Source organism: Mauremys reevesii, linkage group 3 (genome assembly GCF_016161935.1).
Source record: "Mauremys reevesii isolate NIE-2019 linkage group 3, ASM1616193v1, whole genome shotgun sequence".
NCBI lineage: Eukaryota > Metazoa > Chordata > Testudines > Geoemydidae > Mauremys > Mauremys reevesii.
In genome coordinates, this window is record NC_052625.1 from 56,163,765 (window position 1) to 56,189,722 (window position 25,958).

Below are 25,958 nucleotides of genomic sequence, written 5' to 3' on the forward strand. Positions count from 1 at the left end.
CCCACAGAGAATAATGGCAACATGATGAGCAAATGACAACTCCTATTTTTGGCCAAAACACTAAAAATTTTCCACAGAAAGCAGACACCTCACAATTTTTTGTTGAAACCCCAATTTTCTGTCAAAGACAATTTAGATGGAAAATTTTCGACCACCCCAACTCAGATATCAACAGACCTTTACAATTAAAAATGTAATTAGTCTCAAGCCAGTTTTCTTGGCTTTATCCCATATACTTCCTCTTGAATCAGAGAAAAGTACTGATGCCACACTAGTTGAAATATTTTGATCTACTATCTTTCTATGAAATCTTAATGTGTCACTATGTTTTCTCAGGAAGCTATTGAGAAACAATCCTTTTACCAGTCTCCAAAGAAGATTGAGAAAGGAAATATCCAGAAAGGATTTGAAGAATCCGATCATGTTGTGGAAGGTGAGCACAAAGATATCAACTCTCTTTTTCGAACAGATACAGCTCCTTGTCCGGCAACCTTCACATGAGAAATCCCATTGAAATCAAGAGAAGCAATTGAATGAGTAAGATTTATCATGTGAATAAGGTTTGTTGAATTGGGTACAAGGTTTCATTAACTGTGTAAATAGACAATGGGTAAAACTTTTTAAAGTTCCTATGTCAAATTTTCTAAAGTGACTTAGACACATTGGCTTCATTCACATGGAGAAATTGACTGGAATAGATCCCTGCGTGAACACTATTCTGGAATAAAAGTCACTTAACTATAGGCTAATTAATTACTCCACTTAGCAACTTTTATTCAGAAACAGAGTGCTCACACAAGGAGCTATTCCGGAACAGTTTATTTCAGTCTGTTTCTCCATGTCGATAAGGCCTCTGAAGCCTGTGTCTTCTTGAAAATCAATGGGTTTAAGCTTCTAAGTGCCTCAATCCCTTTTGAAAATGGGGGCATAGTCCCTTTTGAAAGTTTTCCCAAATGACTTTTGGCTGTAGGTCTTGTGACAAATACGGAGCTGTCTTGTAGTAATTTATTAATATTATATATTGGCCTGGTGTCGCAGGGTGCACTCACCACTAGGGCACCTCCTCCTGGCTGCTCTGGGGATTAGCTCCATCCAGGTGCTGCACCCTCCTCTGGTGGTCTTTCCGCCCATCTTCTTCTCTCATCCTGTTGCCCCTCTCACTCCAGTAGCTGCAGCTTCCTGTTCATGACTTGGCCTTCCTGTCAGGTCACTTTGATCCTCCCCTTCTGGTGTATCAAAGTCTTTCAAGGCAAACTGGCCCAGGCAGTCTGCTCTCCGCCATCTGGTGTGTGCCCCTTCCTCAGTGACTGACAGGGGAACCCAGGCCTGTCTTCTATTCCAGGTTCCAACTCTGAGGCCCTCTCAGGGCAGAGCTTGGTTGCTGATATCCTATACCTTGCTGCCTTTCCCCTGGGCCTCTCCTACCTTTCTGGCTCTCCTCCTTCTCTGGGTTTGGCAGCCCAAACTCCCTACTCCCAGGGAGGAACTGTAGGCTACCTATCTCTGGCCCCTCGCACACCTCCCTTTTCCCAGGGAGTGACTGCAGACTACTTCCCTGCAGCCCCATTCTGCTGTCAGCTCCTGGGCTTTATACAGTCTCCTACTGTCCTGTCCAGCAGAGCCTGCATGTTTCTTCACACCTTTTCATTGGTTCTGTAGGGGAAATATACATTGGTGGGCAGGAACACTTTTATCTGGAGACTAACTGCGCCATTGCCGTGCCTAAAGGTGAAGATGGAGAGATGGAACTGTTTGTGTCCACCCAGAATACTACCAAGACACAGGTAACTTCTTTTATTCACCCAGCTGTCCATGTTGAATTTGGTGCTGCGAAGATCACTTCTATTAGAGTGGGATAAACTGTTCATCTGCAATAGATGCTAGATTTCTCTTGTGTGAAAATAGAAAGCAGGCTCAGAGTCCCTAGAGGGACTAGGCTATAAAGTCTTTTACATTTAGGTCATCAGTGGCAATCCAGTTCCTGGTGGCAAGTGTTCATGTTGCAAAAAACCCTTCCATTTTAGCTTGCACTCATCCAGGGGTGAGCAAACTATGGCCGTGGGCAACAACTAGCCCATCACACCTTTTGATCTGGCCCTCAACTCCCGCTGGGGAGCAGGGTCATGGGTTGGCTGCGTTTTGGAGCCGAAGGGGGGGACATACTTCCAGGAGCTGCTTGCGGTAAGTGCTGCCTGGATCCTGCACCCCCTGTCACATCCCTGATCCCCCTACCACCCTCTAAACCCCTCAGTCCCAGCCCAGAGCCACCTCTTGTACCCCAAGCCCGAACCCCCAGCCAGAGCCCTCCCCTCCCCTCCCCCCCAGTGCCCCAACAGCCTGCCCCATCCCTGATCCCCCTCCCGCCCTCTGAACCCATTGGTCTCAGCCTGGAGCCCCCTCCTGTATCCCCAAACCCCTCATCTCCAGCCCTACCCCAGAGCCCGCACCCCCAGCTGGAGCCCCTGCCCCCTCCAACACCCTACCCCCAGTTTTGTGAGCATTCATGGCTCACCATACAATTTTCATACCCCGATGTGGCCCTCAAGCCAAAAAGTTTGCCCACCCCTGCATTAGTTGTTGACTATCTCAGCAGAGAGGCCAAGGATTGAATGGGCACAGAGGCTGAATTGCACTATAGGGAGGGGGTGGTATAAAACCCAATTAACTGGAATGACCCTTTCCTCTCTAGGGGTGATCCCTTCAGAATAGGATGAGCAGACAGCAAGTGTGAAAAATCGGGACAGGGGATGAGGAGTAATAGGCATCTACATAAGACAAAGTCCCAAATATCGGGACTGTCCCTATAAAATTGGGACATCTGGTCACCCTACTTCAGACCAAGCAGGGAAATGCGGGGAGCTAGCACTGGCTCTGCCTGTGCTTTTGTATTCTTGTGGATAAATTAAAGCCTTGAAGACAGAAGGCCAATAAGGTACCTCCAATGAGCTCTACAATCACTCCAGAAAGAGACTGGACTTTTATATGGCTATTGGGAATATCCATAGTTATTATTAATTATGGTAAAACTTTTGGAAGGGATATTAAACCTCATGCTTCAGATCTTGGGCCTATCTCAAACTGTGGGGTGATTTTGCCATTATGGGTGGTAGCCTGAGAAAGACTCCGTATCCAGCCTCTGCTCAGGAGGCTTCTAGCCCTTCCCTCAGCCCTGGTGCACACACGCGTGTGTGCGCACACAGACAAACACACACACAGCTGGGCATGGTGAAGCCCAGTGCACACTGGGGTAGCAGGAGCTCCTTTACAGCCCTGCAGTCTGAAAAAGACTATGCAAACACAGATCACATCCTGAGCTTGATGAAAAGCTCAAGGAAAGCTGTGTCTGAAGGGGCCCAACCCCGCCGATTCAAGAGAAGATTCTTGGATGAATGGGAGCCACATGAAGACAGGGAGGTGAGAACACAGAGCCCGTTGGGCTTTGCAGGATATGTAACTCTGAGGATCTGCAGAGCTCTCACTTGGTTCGGAGGGTTAGGAAGTTTCTCACACTGGGCAGAGCAACCCATTTATTCCACCACAGACCAGATTTCTACCCACCTTGAAGATGGAAAACCCTATGGAGAAGTGAGGGGCCCGGTTTCAGTGTTTGCTGCTGGGTTTCTGGATCAGGGACACCAGCACACTGCAGGAATGCAGGCACCTCTTGCTGCCGTCACCCTTCAAAACTTCCAGCCAGTACTGGGGATTCATCCAAAATGTGTCTGAGAAGCAAAACATAAAGACCTTCTGGCCACGTTTTCCATCACACGTTTTGTTGTGTTTCCATGTGATACCTGGCTTCAGGCTGAGTGGGGGAAGCAGCTCATTTATAATCCCCAGAGGCCCCAACCAAGGTCAGAGCCCTACTGTGCTAGATAATACACAAACATATAGTGAGAGAGAGGCCCTGCCATGGAAGATCTCATAATCTAAGCAGACAAGACAAAGGATGGGAGGACTAACCTATTTCCTTTTCCCTTTAGGAGTGTGTTGCTAGTGCTTTAGGGGTCCCAGCGAATCGAATTTTAGTTCGAGTGAAGAGAATGGGAGGAGGGTTTGGAGGCAAGGAGTCCAGAAGTACTCTTGTGTCAACAGCAGTAGCTGTGGCTGCATTCAAGTAAGTTTTGCTGTTGAGAGGTGGGCTCCTTTATCACCTACTGCATAGACCCAGGAGTCACATACCATTGTCCTTTTTAACAAGATGAGGGAGGTCGGCATGCTTGTGATTCAGGCCTGGTGCTTAAACACTTGCTTCCTGGACCAGAATCTTTCTCAGCTTCTCACTCCCAAAGGCTTTTAACAGGGTTGAGAATCCCATGGGTAGGTCACTGATAGGATCCTCAGCTGGAAAGGGGAGTTTAAACGGCTTTCAAGCAGATGCAGCCCTTGAATGGTTTGTTAATGCATGTGAATAGGGTGGGCAGAGCAGCAGGATGACAGCCATCTCTAACATCAACTGAGGGAACCTGAAGGAAATAAAGCCACGTTGTTGATCCTTCTGTGTTTCCATATAGCTACTATATCTGAAATGCTTGGTCCCCTTCTTTCACTTCCCTGATTCCCCAGCTGCTTTCAGAACCCAGCACAAACCTTACCTCAGCCACACTGTGTACTGACAGGGATATGATAGTTCCCCACTATAATCCATGCTGTTATTACTATCCCCACACCGCCACTGGTGTCTCTCTGCCTGCTCTTTCCGTGTACCCTCTGGCCTTTTGATTGTACCTAGAGATGGGCCCAACCTACAGAATACTGAACCTGAATGTCAAATGCTTCCAAATTCGGGGGTGTTTGGATCTGGGGTTTTGGTTCACACCATCATAAAGAACATGGCCATTTGTAAAATTTGGATCAGGATTTCAAACAAACCCAAAATTTAAGGTTTTTGTTTCTGGAGCTTTGATGGGGGCCCATCTCTAATTGTACAGTTTCCATTTTTGTAACTGAATATGTACTTTGAAGTGAGAGATGTGCGTGCAGCCCGTCATAAAGCTGGGATGCATTCTGCCAAGGATACTGCCTGTGCTGCAGCAGTAACTTTGATGGAGTCCACTGGGGTTAGTTGCTGTGGTGGAGAAACGTCTCTTGCCTTTTCTGAGGAATCAGTAATACAATTTATTTGTTCTTCCTCTGTCCTCTGTAAGCCTGCTCTGAAACCTCAGAAAAAGCAGAAGAAAGGCAGAAGGCTCATTAGACAAGGAAGAACAACTCTTCCTCCTAAGGGATGAAATGTAAACTCGCTTAAATAACTAAACAGCTAAAGCCAGGCTGTCAAACAGAAGCCTAGTTGCTCTTAGCACCATTACATAATTAAGTTGGCTAGAGGATGTTAATTAATGATGAACTACTTAATGATTAGTACTCATGTTTCTAAGAAGCCCTGATATCTAGGCACTGTTGCAAGAATATAAAACATGAAATCCCACCTTATAAGAAGAAAGATCTTAGCCTCTCCTGCCCATCAATAATGCTAATTGCTTGAGAGGAAAGAGAATAATCCAGGTGATTTACTTCCTAGCTCATGCAGCCACTGACAATCTGCAGCTTAGTTGTAATGAAAAATCTTACAAAAAGAGAGAAGTCGTTCCTTGTGCCAAGAAGGTAGCAAGTTTCAGACTCAACATGATCTCAGCATGATCAATGTATCCTTTAACAGGACTGGTCACCCCGTACGATGCATGCTGGATCGAGATGAGGATATGCTGATTACTGGTGGGAGACACTCCTTTTTGGGAATCTATAAGGTACACAGATACTGTGAAGAAATATACATCTGTTATCTAGATAATGTCATGTTAACGAGTGTAATTGAGTAGTGAGGTATTGTAATGAACTAGCTAGTGTGTATGTCACTGACCTGTACTGGATAGAGTCAGAGAGGCTCACCTGGGTCATATTCCCTACTCTACTGACACCTAACTGAGATTCTCTTTTAGCTCAAAAAGGAAGCGTCTGAGCTTTTGGAGCAGAAGTATCTAAATCCTGTCTCCACTGCAACCACAGCATGTGGCATATTGACAAATGTAACACTCTTTAGCTGGCCATGAATTTGTTAGTGTTCACTGATATAAAGTTCTGGTACCTCATGTCTTCTCAAAACCCCACTGAGCTTCTCTTTATATTTGACTTTTCTTTTTGGGGAAAAAAAGAGGGTTTGGCCACCATGAATGAATGACACTCATTCAAGAGGTGTTTCTTCTGGGGGAAGGTTGAGGCTCATTGATGGGGCCCTTTGTGAGAGAAGCCTCCAGTGGTACTGTCTATGATGTAGTTGTTCTGTGACTAAGCAGAAGACATCACCCACCAGGCCTGACAAGCTGCCACCTTTTATCAACATGAGGGCCATTCAGGGTTGGGTGTTTTTTTTGGAACAAAGTTGTTGCTATGACATGTTGTCTTCTTTACCTGAGGAGTGAGATCTTCTTGTCAAGATGTCAGTAGGAAGGGTTGTATGGTCTTAAGCAACTAGCGAGGATAAACCTGAAGGGACTGTTTTTACACAGGTCGGCTTCATGAAGAATGGTAAAATCAATAGTTTGAAGGTGTCATACTACAGCAACGGGGGCAACTCTGAAGATCTTTCTGTGCCCGTAAGTAGGAAAAAATGTCCTGGCTGTTAACTAGAGAAACCGACCTGACAGAAATGTTGGGAAAGACGCTCGTCTCAGTGTTTCTACATGTTAGAGACTGAGGCCTGTCACATTTCATTTCAGAGTTGCATTCATTTTCAGCTGTCCCCAGCAACACTCACTCATTTTGTTCTCCATTGTAACTGAAGACAGAATGTGCCCATTCTGCAGTACCAATAACTGCTGTCTGAGCCAGCTCCAGCAGGGACTGCCATAGCACATGGTACACAATCCTCACTATGGCTGTAAGAATTCAGACTGTGCAAGAGACTTCAGGAAAGTTTACTTTATAACACAAATGGCGGTGGCAGTAGATTTTTTTGCACAGTGCAATATGGATACTGTATCATCAATATAACAATGTAGTTCCTACAGTCATAGTTACTATATAATGAAATAAATGACCAGGCATGTCTTTATTTGATATTGATAGTACTACTTAGTGCTTATACAGTGCTTTATATTTTCAAAGCACTCTGCAACCACGGACTAACATTTGGACATGATTTTATCTGTTCAATTATTACAAATAGTAAAACAACATATTGCAAAAAAACCGATTCACTTGTTCTGTACACCTAGTTTAAATGCATTAGATTATACGAATGTAAAAATGTACAATAATGGAATTTTAGAGCTACAGTAGCTTTTCAACAATTTTAAACACAATTTTGGAGTCAGGTTCTTAGAGTGACCTGCATTTTGTATGTGGGACCCATTTTGCCCTGGATTACATCAGGGTCGCTCCCATTGCACTCATCGTGAGCTGGGTGGGCATGCTCTATGGGAGCGCAGTGAAGGAACAAAATGGACACCGTGTAGAATCAAGCATGTGGGTTTATTACACACAGCGCTGGCGGAGTGTCACTTTGCTTATTAGGCTCAGAGACACTACCAAACAATTGATTACAAAGGATTATATGGATTTTCCATGGGCGCAGGGAAGTGAGGGGGTGGGTGGTCCCAAGCCCCTGGATAGGTCTAGCAGCAAGACAAGGTAAGTACAGTAGCCAATAGTCAAAGATTACATAATGTCTCCGCCCATGGTTTCAGGTTAACAAGTAACATACAATTAGTACACAGGTGTTTTTCTTTAAACAATGTATAAAGTATATTAGTATAAAATATATATGTTGCATTCTGATTTCAGTTCCATAGGAATGAGGTAGTCCTTCTGATTGTCCAACAGGTACATACCTAGGGGTTAAAACAAAAAGATATTTGAAAAGTATATGGCAATAGAAACTGTTTTTCCATGTTGCTCATTTGAGCTTCTAAAAGCAGGCAATGGTATCTGTGGGAAGCAGGAGGGAGGATGTCATATCTCATATTGACATGTTTGAACCTCTTCCATAAACTCAAGGTTGATGTGTGGGGAGAGTAGCCACCTCCTCTTGCCCGACGAGTGGACACAAACATAATGGGCTCCTTTCATTCCTTTGGCCTGTTTGCAGCTTCAGATAAAAGTACCAATTATTGCTCCCCATCTGGCTTTTGCAGACCAAGTTTATCTTAGTAAAAAGGAAGGTTGTCTTTTGTTTGCTCTGCTTTTCTTAGCTAATATTGTCCACTGTTTACTGGGCCTCTGGCCTCTTGACCAAACTCTGGACTTTGGGCCTGTAAAAATTGCTGACACAGCCTGTATCAGGTTTTTACGTAACAGCACATGGATTTTGGCCCTTCACGCAGAGATTAGCTCATTGCCCATTAAGGGTCTTTTGTTATTAAATTAGGATGGGATTTTTAAAAGTGCTCAGCATTGGCCTCACTCTGTTCATAGAATCATAGATACCAGGGTTGGAAGGGACCTCAGGAGGTCATCTAGTCCACACCCCTGCTCAAAGCAGGACCAATCCCCAAAAGCAGGACCAGTCCCTGTTGAAGTTAATGGTAGAACTCCCTTGGACTTGAGTGGGTGCTGAGTTGCACCTATGCTGAGTGCTTTTGAAAACCTCACCCTAGTGCTGGCAGTGTGCTTGGTGCTGTACAAAACAGAAAGGAAGGGAAGGGACCTGATCCTGCAAACACTACTTGACCACCCTTACTCATGTAGTTGTCCTCATTCTCATGGGCCCAGATTATGCTTCCCTTACTCACACTGAAGCCAGCAGGGCTACTTGCTCAGTAACATACTACTCAACCTGTGTCAGGGTGGCAAAGTCAGGCTCACAAATAGTGCCTCTATAAGGGCTGGATTGTGGCATTTAGCTGCAGTCCAGAGTAGGGGCCAATGTGGGGCAGCACCATCCAAGGAGGAGTTTTCAGAAGGACTTTGCTCCAGGAGTCACAATACCTCCTAGAGCTCCATAGAGCACAGGGTGTGTGTACACGCTGCGCTATCTTTTGGGAAGCTGCAGCAAGCTCCTCCTTCTGGGGCCAGCCAACTCCGTGTGCCCGTGCAGTCCAGGTTGGAGCCTGGCCTTGCTTCCTTCACTGCCTTCCTTCGGGGTGATTTGCATCCCAGGCTCACACTGAAAGCAGTCATCCTTTTGTAAATTACCCCTTGCTGCCTTATTGAATCATATCACTGCTTTAGCAAGACATGTAAAATATGACATGGGATTTATGTTAACTGATTCTCTCCCCCCCTCCTCCGTTTTGTATTTGTTTTTCATCAGGTGATGGACAGAGCTTTGTTTCACCTGGATAACTCTTACAACATTCCCAACGTCAAAGGTGTGGGTACAGTTTGCAAGACTAACTTGCCCGCCAACACAGCACTTCGTGGCTTTGGAGGTCCCCAGGGAATGATGGTCACTGAGTGCTGGATGAGTGACGTTATCCTGACATGTGGTCTGCCAGCAGAGGAGGTACAAATCAGTTGAAACAGTACAGTGCAGCATTTTAGCTAAGTCTTGGGAATTTGACACACAATTACAACTAGATATTAAGCACCGGAAATCTCTGTTTGTTTTTGCCATGGGTCCCAGTTATGTGCCCATTGAAGTCAATAGGCCAAATTGCAACCTGGATCATTATCTTCTGCCTCACTGAATTTCCTTTGTCATTTCAGTTGTGTCTCATTCTGTAACATCAGCTTTACGGCTTGGATTTTCAAAGGGACCTAAGGAAATTAGGTACCCAAATCCCACCAAAAGGAATTTGAGTTCCTATATCCCTTAGGCTTTCTTGAAAATCCCACTCTAAATTCTTGTCACCAGGTTCTCATGAACGAATCATGGACTTTCAACATATTGTTCAGTGGAGCCAGAAAAGGAGGAGGAACTATTAAAGTCCTTTGTTCTTGATATTATTCAATAAAAAGACTTGGACTAAAGCACTGATTTCATTATTCTTAATGAGCCCTATCAATGTTTCTTTCTTTGGGAAGGTGCGAAAGCTGAATCTTTACCATGAAGGAGACCTGACCCATTTTAACCAAAAGCTTGAAGAGTTCACTTTGCGGAGATGCTGGGAAGAGTGTCTAATGAACTCAGATTATTACCACAGAAGGAAAATCATTGATGAATTCAATAGGTAGGTGTTTTACTCTCTGCCGAGATAACAGGCACTAAAGTCCAATCAGTAACCTGGGTGATTTAGAGTCAAAGTCATGTGGTAAAGGTGTAACTTTTTTCCCCCTTTTCTTTTCTTGAAGTCTCTTCAGTCCCATTGTGGGAAGGACCCTTAGTACTATAGTGGGTCAAGGTCATCCTATTGACTTGCACCAGGGGTTAATTTGGCCTAATGCTTTACATTAGTATCCTAGAAAGATAGGGCTGCAATGGGCCTGTTATATTGAGTTAGATGAACTAAATGGGCCCCAGGTGTTAATGTAACCATGCCAGTGTCCAACATTAAACAGTGTTAAACAAAGTTAGGGGTTTGGGATATAAAGACATGAGGCTGCTTAGAACTATGGCGAGCACACCATTAAAAATCTTATATTAACCCTGTATTAGATACAGAAAAGAAGGAGAAACAGTTAAGACATGTAAAATGTGAAGTATTAAATAAGGCATTCATGTTAACAACATCCCTTGTTCCCTTTCCTTTTAGCTGGAGAGAGTGTTTAGGATTGTCTGACAATCTCTTAGATGGTATCAAAGAGGGTAATTATCCTTTTGGGGAAAGAGAAGGTAGATGAGATGGGCTGTTGTTGATGCTGCTGTTAAAGCCTGATCCTATTTCATCCCAGTTGGTGGTTGGGATTCAGATGGTGCCGGTAGAGGTGGCAATGCTATTTGGCTCTCTCTCTCTCTGGCCTGATCTGGTCAGGACATCCCTCAGGATTAGGATGGCGAAGGAGATAGTGGGGGTGGCAGATAGGATGGTGAAACTCACCTCAGTAGCTTCCATCAGATCTTCCTCTCCCTCTGCTCTTTCTGTATTTTCTCCCCCCCCCTCCAAAAGTCTTTTCCTTTAAGGACCCATAAAGGGTGTAATGGGTGGAACAGCCCATCCCCTTATTATTTTGTTCACCCATTAGGCCTAATATTTGACGCACTAATTTTGGTTCATTAACTTGTGGCTCCACATCATTTGTTTTTTAACAAGCATAATTTCAACAGCCCTCGGATTATATCAATGTGGCTTTTTGTTTGGACTAATTTAGTCTCTGTCTGGTTCTTTTGCATCTGTTTGTAACATTCCTTCTTGAAAATAACTTGACCCACTTTCCATGGTAAATATATAAGCAAGCTAAAGTTATAGACCAATTGTCACAGCAGACCTTGAGAGGTCATCTAGCCCATCCCCCAGCACTGAGGCTGGATTAAATATATGTAGGGTATCTCTGACAGATGTTTGTCTAACCTGTTCTTAAAAACCTCCCATGACAGGGATTTCACAACCTCCCTGGGTAACCTATTCTAATACTTAAATAGCCTTAGACTTAGAAAGCTTTTCCTAATATCTAAACCAATGGTTCTCAATCTTAGTTGATCGGGCCTCCCTTCTTTGTGTCTGTAGTAGTTTATGTGCCCTGCCCCCGCCAAGGACATATACAGCAACCCAGCTCTAAAGGCAGAGTGGTGAGCAGCGGCTGCTGGCTGGGTGCTCAGCTCTGAAGGCTGTGGCACGCCAGCAGCGGTACAGAAGTAAGGGTGGCAATATGGATTTGTCAATATCACTCTCACAGCAGACTTAGAGGTAAGGGTGCAGCCACGCAGAAGCAATGTGAAAAGTGATATTTGTCATCACTTTTCACAGCAGACTTAGTGCCCCATTGCCACCCTTACTTCTGCACTGCTGCTGCCACCCTGGGGCTGACAGCCAGAGCCCTGCTGCCTCCTGGTGAGGGGAAAGAGAGCCTGATCCCAAGCCTGGACTTCCTCCTGGTGAGGGATTGAGGGGTGGGAAGGAGAGCTCCAGTCCGGGGGGTGGAGCTCCACCTGTCCCCTTTACCCCCACCTCCCGGGTGTGCACGGGCCTTCTGCATGAGCCCCAGTCACCCGGGGCTGACAGCCAGAGGTCTTTTTAAAAACAAAATTTGCCCACATCTTTCTTAAAGTGTGGTGCTCCAAACTGGACATAATACTCGAGGATGAGGCCTCACCAGTGTTGCCTAGAATGGGACAATAAGCTCCTGTGACTTGCACATGACTAGGGTTGCCAACTTTTGAATCACACAAAACCAAACACCCCATCCCGTCCCTTCTCGAGGCCCTGCCATGCCCCTTCTCAGAGGCCCTGCCCCCATTCAGTCCATCCTCCTTCCCGCTGTCACTTGCTCTCCCCCACCCTCACTCATTTTCACTGGGCTGGGGCAGGGGTTTGGGGTGTGGGAGGGGGTGAGGGCTCCTGCTGGGGGTGCGGTCTCTGGGGTGGGGCCAGAAATGAGGGGTTCAGGGTGCAGGAGGGGGCTCTGGCCTGGAGCAGGACGTTGGGGTGCAGGAGGGGGTGAGGGCTTTCTCTGGGGGTGCAGGCTCTGTGGTGGGGCTGTGGATGAGGGGTTTGGGGTGCAGGACGGGGCTCAGGGCTGGGGCAAGGGTGCGGGCTCTGTGAGGGAGTTAGGGTGCAGGAGGGGATGCAGGGCTGGGGCAGGGGGTTGGGGTGTGGGAGGGGGTTCAGGGCACAGGCTCCTGCCAGGTGGCTCTTACCTCAGGCAGCTCCCAGTCGGCAGCACAGCAGGGCTAAGGCAGGCTCCCTGCCTGCTCTGGCTCTGTGCAGCTCCCAGAAGCGGCCGGCATGTCCCTGGAGCCCCTAGGCTGAGGGGCCAGGAGGCTCTGCATGCTGCCCACACCCACAAGTGCCACCCCTGCAGCTCCCATTGGCTGTGGTTCCCGGCCAGTGGGAGCTGCGGAGCTGGTGCTGGGGGTGGGGGCAGCGCGCAGAGCTTCTCTGATCACCCCTCCGTCTAGGGGCCACAGGGACATGCAGGCCACTTCCAGCAGCTGCGCAGAACCAGGGCAGTCAGGGAGCCTTCCTCAGCCCTGCTGCATCGCTGACCAGACTTTTAATGGGCCGGTCAGTGGTGCTGACTCAAGCCGCCCGCCAGGATCCCTTTTTCCCGAGTGTTCTAGTCTAAAACCGGATGCCTGGCAACCCATCGTACAACCATCCTGTTAATATAGCCCAGAATATCAGCCTGTTTCCCAATTGCATCACGTTGGTGACTCGTATTAAATTTGTGACCCACTGTAACCTGCAGAGTTTTTTCAGCAGTACTATTGCCTCACCAATTATTTCCCATTTTGTAGTTGTGCATTTGATTTTTTTCCTTCCTTACTGTAGTAGATAGTATTTGTCTTTACTGAATTAGAGGAAAGCACAATGTCCTACTTAGGATGAAAGCCTGACAGAAGAGAGCTGAAGGAGCACTAACGGTGCTTTGTTCTTTCAGACAAAATCGCTGGAAGAAGAGGGGGATAGCCATTATTCCTACGAAGTTTGGGATCAGCTTCACTCTTTCCTTTTTGAATCAGGTCCGCAAGTCTCATTAAACTTTGCAGGAGATTAACTAGATGTTATGCTCACCAGTCCAGGTTCTCCTTCTGTATCCTTCTCTGAAAGTCCCCACTGGATAAATGACATGACTCTTTCAAAACCAATGCAGACATTATACGCCACAGTTACTGGTTTAAATATGTCCAGAAGACCCTACGACACAGCCAGTTTCATGCTCCCCCCCCCCCAATCTCTTAAAAAATAACAGCAGTGTTAAGCATGCTGGCTTTGTTGAAATTCAGTAATCGTTATTGTCCATACACCATCTTGGGCTAGCTGGGTTTTGGGTGACGCTGTCAGGTTTGGATGAGAGGGTGCTCCTCTGTTTCACAAGTAACTAACAGCAGGTTCATTTTGGCTCATCCAGCTCCCATAGCTGAAAACTGTGGCTGATGTTTTGATTCTGTAATTTGAACCTAGTTATACTGATGATCGTGGGCCAAATTCATTGTGAGTCTGAACACCGTTGGCCTCAGAGCGTCATACCAAAGAGGAGCATGATCCCCCTGAGTTTGACTCTGGTAGCTTCTACACCAGATTTGCCTCTTTAGGCTAGTCCCAAAGTCTGCTTTTATTTGTGTGCCCTGGAACTGAAATCTGCCAGGTAATTTACTAGCTCATTTATGGTGACCCTTTATCTTTTTAATAACCCCTGTTGCAGGCTGGGGCTCTGGTACATGTGTATATAGATGGTTCAGTGCTGCTTACACATGGTGGGACTGAGATGGGTCAAGGACTTCACACCAAGATGATCCAGGTAATGATGAGTTTAGACCCATTAGCATGAGACCTCTTTTAAAACAAATTCCAATCTCACTTCCCTAATATTCTTTCAACAGGCAGAAGGGAGCTGCTGTAATGGCTTGTAGGTTTACATAGGGACCTAAACTCTAATAATCACCCTCATTGCATCAGCACCAATGCTAGATTTCTAAAATGGTGTTGTAATGGGAAGTGAAGATTATAATCTGCATTATCTATACACATTGGTTTACAATAATATGTTCAGTTTAATGTAGCTGTGCAGACTATGCAGTATGAATAAAGCTGTACTCTTTATTGCCAGAAGAAGCTACATCTTTTCTTTTTGATCCTATAAAACTATAATTTTCACATGATATTTAAACTAATATTTCTCTTTGTCTTTTGTATTTTGACATATCTTGTTAAACTTTTAATGAAGATAGATGTTGATTTCACGGCAGTGTGAATTTGGAGGAATTCCACTGATGTTGATGGAGTTACTCTAGATCAGGGATCGGCAACCTTTGGCATGCGGTCTGTCAGGCAAAGCCGCAGGCAGACCGGTATGGTTTGTTTACCTGCAGCATCCGCAGGTTCGACCGATCGCAGCTCCTACTGGCCACGGGTTACCGTTCCTGGCCAATGGGGGCTGCGGGTCCAGAGATTTGCTGGCCGCCGCTTCCCACAGCCCCCATTGGCCTGGAATGGCAACCTACCGCCAGTGGGAGCTGCGATCAGCTGAACCTGTGGACACTGCAGATAAACAAACCGTCTCGGCCCACCAGCAGCTTTCCCTGATGGGCCACATGCCAAAGGTTGCTGATCCCTGCTCTAGATTTACATTGGGATAAGCAAAATTAAAATCTGGTTTAATTATCTTTAAAAGGCTTTGGTAGACATAGGGGAATCTGAAACCCATAATTCAGAACATTTTAGAACTTAATGGGTTCTAGAATTCTGTGGGTGAAATCCTCTCTCCATTGAAGTCAATGACAAAACTCTCATGGACTTCAGAGGAGCCAAGATTTCACCCTAAGACTCGTAGAACATGTTAAGGTTTTATTTCACGTCAAAGAGAGAGATGTTTAGAAATCTTTTACCCCAAACTTCTGGGCTCCTCCATCCCTCCTTCTCACCATGATTTCCCATAACCTGGTCTGTGATGCTACATAACATATATAGAGCCAGTTATCTGGAAGTCATTGTGACCTGTTCAAACAGGACAGTATTGCAGCAAGCATCATCTTCTGATAACCAGAAGCTTTTGCACAATAGCTCATTTAAACAGTTAGAGTGCCAAGTAGATCGTAATGTTTTTGAGTTTGAAATTTGCAGTGCCAATGGAAAATTGCAGTAAGAGCTCAGGAGTGCCCATACCCAGGGTGGGTGTAAATTCTGGAAGGTTACAGAAACAGTAACTGCAATAAATGCTATAGAAATTAAAGGGCACTTTCTGCATATATTGCTCCATATTTTATATGTACAGGTAGCATATGCCCCTCATTGTTTGGGGGCATTTAAAGCTAGATGTGACGAAACTTCTTGCATTGGCAAGAAGATGGATTAGGTGATGTACTGAGACTTTTTCCTCTCTATCTTCTACAGTTGTTGAATCTTGGGCTGGAGAAAAAAAAGTCTGAATAATGAAATGGTTGTAAGGACATTTGACAAACACACAAATTCTCAGGCTTGACCATGACAAACCTGGAGCTAACTCCAGCAACTAAACAACCAAAATAGGTGAAATTTGGGATGGGAGAGAAGAGAAGGTTGCAGCATGGATATTGTGGATAGGGAAAGGCATGCCTCACAAATATGTACATGAGACAGTCATTTTTTGTTGCTCTGCAGGTTGCCAGCAAAACTCTGGGAATCCCGACCACCAGCATTCACATCAGTGAGACCAGCACTAATACAGTTCCAAATACCTCTGCAACAGCCGCTTCTGTCAGCGCAGACATCAATGGGATGGCTGTCCTTGTAAGGCAACTGAGTAACTCAAACCTCTATCTAGGCGAGGGCTCCAGAACAGAAAAACATGCTGTCTACATGTTTCTTTAAAAAGATATGGGATGCCCAATGTCCTTGAAAAGGAAATATTAAACACGCAATACCTCATAATTCCTTGTGATGGCCACAATTATTAGGATGCAGCAGATAATGAATGACCATATTTATTTCTAGGTTTTTATGAAACTCTCATGTTCAGTCCATTGCCAATTAGTAAATTGAAGAAAGGCAGCTATTTAAATAAATAGCTTCCTAGTAATGTCTGTGGCGTTAACTGCAAGCATGGTACACTGTTAACATGCAGGTGGGTTGGGGACTACAGTTGGCATCAAATCTACAGGCATGCTGCATGGGATAGGGAATTGCACGAAGGCATGGTGAATTATTTCCATGTTGCTACAAGCTTGCCTTGCTAGATATTTTCAAGTGGCCAGCTGGGATTAAAATAGGCAAAGTTTTCTTTATAAACTAAAATCCATCCAATAGTGTGTGTCATGACTCACAAGACCCTATACAGGAGTGGCCTTAGCCATTTTGCCTGCCAGGATGGAAAACATTTTTGGCACCCCTGCCCACAGTGGCTGAGCCAAAAAACAAAACAAAATCATCACAGCCAGCCAATCAGAGCTGAGCCAAAATGGCAGGCCACTGCAGTACAGTGCCCCCTGCAAGCTGGTGCCCCGGACGGCCACCCTGCTTTCCCACCCTTAGAATTGGCCCGGCCATGTGCCATCACTGGGATCTCCCTTTATCACAAACATAACCAATCAGCTTTAGAATCTTTTTATTTCCCAGTCAAACCATGCCTTTATGATCAGCTCTCCCAGTTACTGAACCTTGTCCATTTAATGATACGTCAGTGTCCTAAGGACAACATTGATTTAGGCAGAGGGTAACTGTGAACAATTGTGTAATAAGCTCATATTTTCAAGACCTACTTGTAGAGGTGCTGGCCGGGGCTCGACCCTCTCCGGGAGGAGGGGAGCCGCACCGGCTCACTGCACACTGCTGAGGTTTGAGGAATTAGTCCGGCCGCGGGTGTCTTTCTTGGCGGCCCTTGTGGTAACTGGAATAAGCACCGTAAGCCCAGGCCCTGGGTCAGGGCTGGGCAACAGTGAATCAGGTGCTCAGGCCCTCCGGCAGGAGCTGAGCACTGGCAGTATAAACAGTAGCAATAAACCCAGGCCCTGGGTCAGGGCAGGGCAGCAATGAGTCAGGGGCTCAGGCCCTCTGGCAGGGCTGAGCAGTAACAGTACAAAGAGTATCAAGCCCAGGCCCTAGGTCGTGGCGGGGCAATACGCAGTCAGGAGCTCAGGCCCTCAGGCAGGGCTGAGCAATAACAGTAGGCCCGAGCCTCCAAGGCCTGGGAGAGGGGGAGACGGCCACCCGCGAGTTGGGTGGCAGGGGGGACGCAGGCCCTCCCACTCCACTGCATCCCAGCGTGGGGCCCTAGCAGCAGCAGAAAACTCACTGCTGAGTCAGTGGGGATCCTGGCCACAACACACTGACATGGGCTCTGGCAGTGCTGCAGCCAGACTATGGTTGGCTGCCCCTGGGATACTTCCAGACTCCCCCTCGGGTAGTACCCGGGTCAGGGTGTTGTCCTCCAGGGGGTCCAGCACCATGGGTTCCTCAGGGTAGTGGGCGAGCGGCCGGCCCGACAACTCCTCTGGGTAATGGGCACAGGGCAGGTCTGGCAACTCCTCCGGGTAGTGAGCGCCAGGCAGTCAGGCCAGTCCTGGCGTGCACCTTGGTCCGTGGGGGTTTCCCAGTCGTGGGCTAGGCTGGAGACGTCTGGTCTGCCCGGCGGCTGGCTCCCTAGTGAGCTCTGAGGGCGAGCCTTTATACGTCTGGGTTGCCATCTGAGGGGTGGGCTCTGAGCTCCCTAGCTCCACCCACTCCGGTCTCCAGATGGGCTCGTCCCGCTCCAGGATGGCGGGAAGCCACACCGCCTCACTACACTACTTTAAAAAGTGTTGCTCTTTATTTTGTTTTCTTTTTTAGAAAGCGTGTCAGACTATTTTAGAAAGGCTAGAGCCATTCAAATGTTCAAACCCCAAAGGCTCCTGGAAGGACTGGGTAAGTTGTTTATACCTGGTACCAATTAGATGTGGGCTGTTCGGAGAATTATTTTGTTGGTAAATCAAGCATGTAGACAAATCTGCCATCCCTGCTCATCCTGTAGGAAAGGTTCCAGGAGGCTCTAGGATAGACAGTGTAGCAGCAACTTAGCTTGGGAGGAAGAGGATACTTGAGAGGGGTAAACTCCAAAGGTGTGACATCTAGCTTCCACTTGTGGTTTTATAAGGAAGATTTCTCACACAGGAACCTGCTTATAACTAATTTGGGTGTACTGAAGTCTGATCTCTAATGAAGTTAAGAGAAAAATCCCAGATGGCTCCATTGTATCTCAATGGTCATATTGCAGTCCTGATGAGAATGAAATCTCTGCTCACAGCAAAGTGATTCTGTGAAAAAAATAAGACTTCTCTGTAAGAAACTTCCAGGACACTTTTCAGCCATCCTCAGTGGGGACAATAGTTTCCTTACTCCAACATCTAAAGCAGGGCCGCCCAGAGGGGGGGGGGGCAAAGGGGGCAATTTGCCCCGGGCCCCGGGCTCCGCAGGGGCCCCCAAGAGAACAGCGGGGGCTCCCGCCTCCGCCCCTCTCCTGGAGCCTCAGCGCATCAAACGCCGAGTCTCCGCCGGGGCCCCTGAGCCCCACCCCGCCCCGCCCCGCCCCGCGCCGCGTGGGGAGGGGGCAGGGCTGGGAGCTCCGGGCTGAGCTCCCCTCCCTCCGCTCGGCGTGGAGCTCCCAGCCCCGCCCCCTCACCACGTGGCTCTGAGCGGGACGGAGCTCAGGCCCCGCCGGCCACACGCTGCGGCTGTTCCGGCGAGGCGCTGAGACTCTGGGTGAGGAGGGAGCCGGGGGTAAGAGGTTGGGGGCGGGGCGGAAGCGGGGGCCGCCGCCGAAGCGCAGCTCGGTCTTCGGCGGTAATTCAGCGGCGGGGGGCCCTTCCATTCCGGGACCCGCCGCCGAAGTGCCCCGAAGACCCGCGGCGGGGCCCCCCTCCGCCGAATTACCGCCGAAGACCGGGCTGCACTTCAGCGGCGGGTCCCGCTTCGGCGGTAATTCGGCGGCGGGGGGTCCCCGCCGTGGGTCTTCGGGGCACTTCGGCGGCGGGTCCCGGAACGGAAGGGCCCCCCGCCGCCGAAGACCCCGGGCCCCCGGAATCCTCTGGGCGGCCCTGATCTAAAGAATGGGCACACCTCGTATTGTATTGTCAAGGATTACTGAAGTTGAAAAACCTCCATGTGTTAATTGCCCAGCCAGATTCCAAGTTCCAGGTCTCCTGTGCTTGGGGATATTTTTACCATTGTGCAGACCTTTCAAGAAAGATGAAAAAATCAAGAAATTGCAGGATGTTTGGCTCCCAAAAAATCAATATTTCACTCTGCTCTACTGTGACTGTCATCCCCTATTAAAGTGTTTCCCAAACTTGGGACGCTGCTTGTGTAGGGAAAGCCCCCGGCAGGCTGGGCCGGTTTGTTTACCTGCCGCGTCCGCAGGTCCGGCCAATCGCGGCTTCCAATGGCTGCGGTTCACTGCTCCAGGCCAATGGGAGCTGTGGGAAGCGGCGTGGGCTGAGGGACCTACTGGCTGCTGCTTCCAACAGCTCCCCTTGGCCTGGAGCGGCGAACTGCAGCCAGTGGGAGCCGCGATTGGCCGGACCTGTGGACGCGGAAGGTAAACAAACCGGCCCGGCCTGCCAGGGACTTTCCCTACACAAGCGGTGTCCCAAGTTTGGGAAACACTGCCCTATTGAGTATGTGGGCTACGGGCTTCCCCAGAATGCAGTCTCAGAAGGTTATTGTACAAGATTTAGTTTAATACTAACTTTTTAAAAACCTGCTTACTTTATCAGGTGGGAGCAGCCTATGTTAACTGTGTTAGCCTGTCAGCCACAGGATTTTATAGGTGAGTGAGTATTAAAGCTGGGGTAGTGCAGTAATACTTTTGCTTAGTCACATAGTCTATGTGCAGGAGCGTTCCATGATGATCACTGTGTGGATAATTACTCTCCTCTCAGGTCATGAAGCTGTTCTGCAGCTATTATGGCTGGTGAAGGCTGCAGTAGGCATCTCAGCAGTTGCACGTCCTGGCCTACATGGCGAGAGTCAGCTGAGGGATGCTTGTAGCAGCCCATCCACCAGCCACACCTCTACTCTCAAGCATGCTCCTGAGCTAGGGAAGATGAGTCATTGGTGGAGCACAGCTCTGAGACAAGTGTGGGGCCACATTCAGATCTCATTTTCATTATTATAAACCTGAAGTAACTCTGTTGACTTCCGTGGAGTTAGTTCAGATTTAAAGAGATGTAAGTGAATCTGACCCAGGGGTCTGCAAGGCAATTGGCTCACAGCTTTCTGCCTTCCATTAAGATCAGAAAAAGGCTGAATCTGCCTTTTAGATTTTCCATGCCCAATGGAGAAGGGATCACAATTTGCCCCTTAGGAAAACCTCCAAAAGGATCATTGTTGCTTTCAGAATGGTACTAGATGAGGCAGTCAATTAAATAAAGCCACATTCTGGCCTCCAGTGCATGAGCTGTTTCCATTGTTTTCAATTTCATTCTCACATTTTAAAAACACGGTTTTTCTTTTTTATGTTGGTTCTTGTGTAGCTCTAAAATGAAACATTTCTCCCATCAATCAGCCTTAATGTCAGAGGCAAACCCAACCCCATCATTATAAAAGGCATAGGAATCATCACAAAACATTAAACTTGATATTGAGAATAGATACTATGTATGATGTGACCAGTTTCCATGGCATCTTTGAAATGCATTTGTCTCCGAGCCACGTGGCTTCCTTGGTGTTTGACAAAACACCAGTATTTACATAAACGGTCACAGCTGCATAACACAGGATTTGCTGTGAACTACTTCAAAAAAATGAATCGCTCCACAACTCAGTCTTATTCTCTGTCTCCATTTCACGTCAGCACAGAATTTAACTAGTTCTAGGACATGCACAAATTTATGCCTTGCATAAAGTATTTAATATTGGACTCTTGGGATTGGGACTGTATGTGAGCATTATAAATGTTTATGTTCCAGAGAAACAACTGATTGATAAAAATCCTTCACGGAGTCTTACTACACTTATGAAGTGCAGGATAGCCTCGGATTTCCTTATTTTTTTACTTTCTGCATATCTAGTCTACACAGAGGGAAAATGGGTGAAGTATAAGAAAATACAACCTTATGAAGACCAAAATGGTTCAGTGATAACTTATTTATTTTGGCTGTTCATGCAATCAGAAATGTTTTGTTTTCTTTCTGTTAAGTGTTCCTGGCATTGGGTATGACTTTGAGAAAAAGGAAGGAAGTCCTTTCAATTACTTCTCTTATGGGGTTGCTTGCTCCGAGGTTGAGATAGACTGCCTGACAGGTGACCACAAGGTGAGTGGGGTAGATGATTAAAAAACCCTCTGTAGTTAAGGTGAAGAAAACATGGTCTAGTGGTTAGATCAAAGACTGGGAGTTAGGCTATTTCCAGCTATGCCATTGACTCACTGTGACCCAGAGCAAATTTCTTAACTTTTCAGTTCCTCAATGTATGTAAAGCTGGTATAATATATTAATAATTATCTACCTCACAAGTGTATTATGAGCCTTGCAGAGCCATTTGAGGTTGTTAAATCAAAGGTGCCAGCACTATGTAAGCCTAAAGCAGCAGTAAAAGATTAGAGAATTGAATTACTCATGAAAAGTAGGGCTGGGAAATTTTTATTAAAAAATGCTTGCCTGAACATGACATCGATTTCATTTGTTGTGTTCAGATACAAAGCACTGATCACTGGCAACCTGGATAATGGGTCAAACAGATCTCTGATAAAAATGGATTGCCTTCATTTGAGTTACCCCAGGGCTGAATTTGGTTTCAGGCTCAATATTAAGTTTAAAGAGAACAATCAGCTTTGTTTAACATTTGACCCATGGGGAGTGAGAAGTCCTTATATACCACACACATATATGTGTGAAAACAGAAACACTGGCCAAAATGTAGATAGTATTGGATATCTTAACTAAAAAGTATAAAGTCACAGTGGCTCAATGATCAGTTTTTCTCTGTGCTTATTTAGTCTTTACTTCCGGTAACTTTCAGAACCTTCGCACGGACATAGTAATGGATGTTGGCACCAGCCTGAACCCAGCCATAGATATAGGACAGGTAAGTGTTACTGTCACCGATTCACCCTCATTTTGTTTAGTTGGGAAATTATGCTGCTGTGGGCCATTTCTAGACCACCTCTCCTGTTCTTCTCTCTACGGGCCATAACTTTGCAAACATAGCACTGCAGGTATAAACAGAGAAGCATATTGGGCTGGCTGGTGAGAAATAACTGACCTCCAAAATTGGAGCAGGAATAGACACAGGGTTGTTGGGGGAGGAGGGAAATATCCTCTTGTTTGGTATTGGTTATTAAGACTCCTATGTGGCCTTCAGTTATCACCACATTGATGTTTTTTTCTATACCTCAGCCCAAGTGAGGAATGAATTTAGAGAAAGTGAACATACTGGGTTTGGGGGGAAGAGAAGATTTGCACTGCTTTAAGATTGGATCCTCATCTGGCATGTTTTGTGTCTGCAATGTATGATGGCTAATTTAAGCCCCAATCCTGCCGTTTTTACCCCAGTGTAGTCCAGTCAAAGTCAATGGGAGTGTTTTGTGTGAGTAAAGAGTGCTTACATCAGTAAGGATTGCAGGATCAGTGCCCAACATGCTCTGATACCCAAGTGGTGCTGGGAGCTGTATTAAAACCTAGATTAATAGTTTAGCTTGTGAGCTCCCTGGGCAGTGATTGTGTTTTCCTCTATCTTCTGTACAGTAACACTTTTCAGTAACTAGCAGTACTGAGTAAGGCTACGATTTTATCACGGATGTCATGGAAGTCAACCAATCCGTGACTTCTGAAGGCCTCCATGACTTCAACCCACAGGTGGCTGGGAGCTGCAGAGTCCCATCACTGCCTGGGGCGGCCAGAGCTCCAGGGTATCCCCACCACCCAAGGCCACGGGGCCCCCAAGCTCTGAGGTGGCATGGGTATCCTGCAGCTCCCAGCTGCCATGGGCAGTGGCATACCCCGCAGCCCCCAGCTGCCGGCAGGGAACCCCCAGAGATCCCAGGTGGTGGGGGACCCTGGAGTTCCTGGCCTTCATGGGTAGCAGGGGGCACCATGCAGCTCCTGGCTGTCGCGGGAGGCAGGAGACCCCATAGCTCCTTGCCGCCATGGGCGCTGGAGGCTCCAAGCAGCTGCGGGTGAGGGGAACCCCGCAGCTCCCAGCCTCTGGTGGTGGGGGTACCTCTCAGCTCAGAACTGGGGGCGAGGGGGGAACCCTGGAGCACCAAGCTCCCATAGGTGGTGAGGGCTCCCAGAGCTCTCAGCCAGGCCTCTGCAGCTGCCTAGCACCTCCTCATTTTGCAAATGCAAGTGAAATGTTAGGACACAGAATGTAATTATCCATATGGGAATTTGGCCAGAACAGTCCCATTTGGACTAATCGTTGCTTTTTTGTGTGAAGGAGCCCAAAGAAGAATGTGACCTAGTCTTTCTTTCTTTTGTAGGTAGAGGGAGGATTTATCCAAGGCCTTGGGCTCTTTACCCTGGAGGAGTTGCGCTATTCCCCTGAAGGAGACTTGTATACCCGAGGGCCTGGAATGTACAAGATCCCAGCATTTGGAGACATTCCAACAGAGTTCAATGTCTCTCTTCTCCGGGACTGTCCAAACAGCAAAGCAATTTATTCATCCAAGGTATCCTCCTGACATCCACATGCTCTACTAATTCTTATTTCCATGGAGGCTGTACTTGTTAACAGTGTTGTGCAAAGAGACCGCATTTACAGTAATGAGGAGGTTAATGGTGTATCTGGCTTTGAAGAGATCAGAGCGTTTTGATTAGCTATTCATCTTATAATCGGTTTGTTTGCATTCCTTCTACCAGTAATAGTTAATATGAATGATAATACCCATATTAAAAGATTTAATGATGAAATGGCTAATACATTATCACCACTGCCCTGTACTGGAGAGAATCTGAACTGCTCACCTGTGTCCTAGACCCTATTCTGCTAACACTAATAAAGATTCTTCTTTCGCTCAAGTAGCCTATGCTTTCAGCACAGATGTTCTGAGTTCTAGTCCTCCTGTTGTTCTGAAAGCTCTGAGCAATTGTGGTACGCAACATGTCAAGCTACAGATTTACAAAAGTGTTACTCCCAGAGATTTGTTATAATTCCATTATCTTTTTTTCCCAGTGGTTGCAGAGTACTGTTTTTTCTTCGGGGTTGCAGGGTCCCTCGCCATAAGGGGTTAATAATGTATTGTAAATGTTCTTCAGCTGTTGCCATTGCAGATCGTCTCTGTTCTCTTTAGCTGGTCATATTGTTAGGACTGAGTGGTATGCAGCTTGACATATGACTCTAGCACAGGTTCAAAGAGTGTCCAGTTTACTGTCAGTTCAAGGGGGCACACAAAGAGACCCCAGAACATTATTATCTAAATATTTGTTTATACCTTGTCTGTCTCCCCACCCATCTCCTTCTCCTTGGCCCCGGGGAAACATGCTTGCAAATCAGTAAGGCTATTTTTTGTCTATTAATGTTAACCATGATCATGTACTCATGCTGTTAGCAGGAAAGGAGGAAGGAACTCAAAAGTAAGCTGAACAGCTAATGACCTCTGCTAGCTCCTCCTCTCCCTCCAATAGACCCACAATCCAGACTATGATGAGTCTGTTTGGGGTCAGTCTGACTCTCTTGTGTGTTCTATCTGTCCAGGCTGTTGGTGAGCCTCCCCTGTTCCTGTCTGCCTCTGTGTTTTATGCCATTAAAGATGCCATCTTCGCTGCAAGGGCAGAATCTGGCATGACAGGGCCATTCAGACTAGACAGCCCTGCCACCCCGGAGAGGATCCGCAATGCCTGCGTCGACATGTTCACCAAATTGGTACAGTATTTAGGCTCTCTCAGCTTCATAATGTTCCATGATCCGATTCAACAACACTATTCCATCCCAGGTTGTAGATGAGTCACTGTGGGGCAGATCATGTGATCAGATTCAGACATTTAATAGAGATAGCGTCCAATGGTTTGATGCTATTGAAAGAGAGATGCAAATCCAAACATTAGCTGCTTATGGAGAGCTTCCATTACAAGAAGGGCCTCCATACAATGTGGTATTGTGACTTCAGTATGTTAAATGGACATTATCCACCTAATTCAGGATACCGCTCACCCACAGAATAAAATTTCATGGCAGGGAACAGACATTGCAAAATTTAGTATGGATGGAAACCTTGTCAATGAATGCAGGTTTTATCTCCTTAATTTATACATTTTTCTGCTGTGCTGTAAACCCACCCCCTACATCACAGTGTTAGTGCAACAGAGCTCAGTATTGACCCTGGCTTTAAGCGGAAGTGAAACTGACCAGCCTATACCGAAAGCCAAGGTGGGTGAGGTAATACCTTTTATTGGGCCAGTTTCTGTTGGTGAGAGAGAGACGAGCTTTTGAGACACACACAGCTCTTCCTGGGCCCTATGTGGCTCAAAAGCTTGTTTCTCTCACCAACAGAAATAGGTCTAATAAAAGATATTACCTCATTTATCTTGCTCT

General features: G+C 46.8%; 1 protein-coding gene across 1 annotated transcript in view; it reads left to right on the forward strand.

The window, feature by feature from the left end:
- Positions 1–25,958, forward strand: part of XDH (xanthine dehydrogenase) — a 77,639-nt gene that overhangs the window by 48,808 nt on the left and 2,873 nt on the right. The window contains 16 exon segments of the mRNA XM_039530071.1: positions 337–433; positions 1,660–1,784; positions 3,984–4,117; positions 5,660–5,747; positions 6,507–6,593; positions 9,251–9,442; positions 9,964–10,109; positions 13,417–13,498; positions 14,182–14,277; positions 16,116–16,244; positions 18,279–18,353; positions 20,201–20,253; positions 21,625–21,739; positions 22,446–22,511; positions 23,908–24,096; positions 25,122–25,289. Of these exon segments, the coding sequence (XP_039386005.1) occupies positions 337–433; positions 1,660–1,784; positions 3,984–4,117; positions 5,660–5,747; positions 6,507–6,593; positions 9,251–9,442; positions 9,964–10,109; positions 13,417–13,498; positions 14,182–14,277; positions 16,116–16,244; positions 18,279–18,353; positions 20,201–20,253; positions 21,625–21,739; positions 22,446–22,511; positions 23,908–24,096; positions 25,122–25,289 (1,842 nt within the window).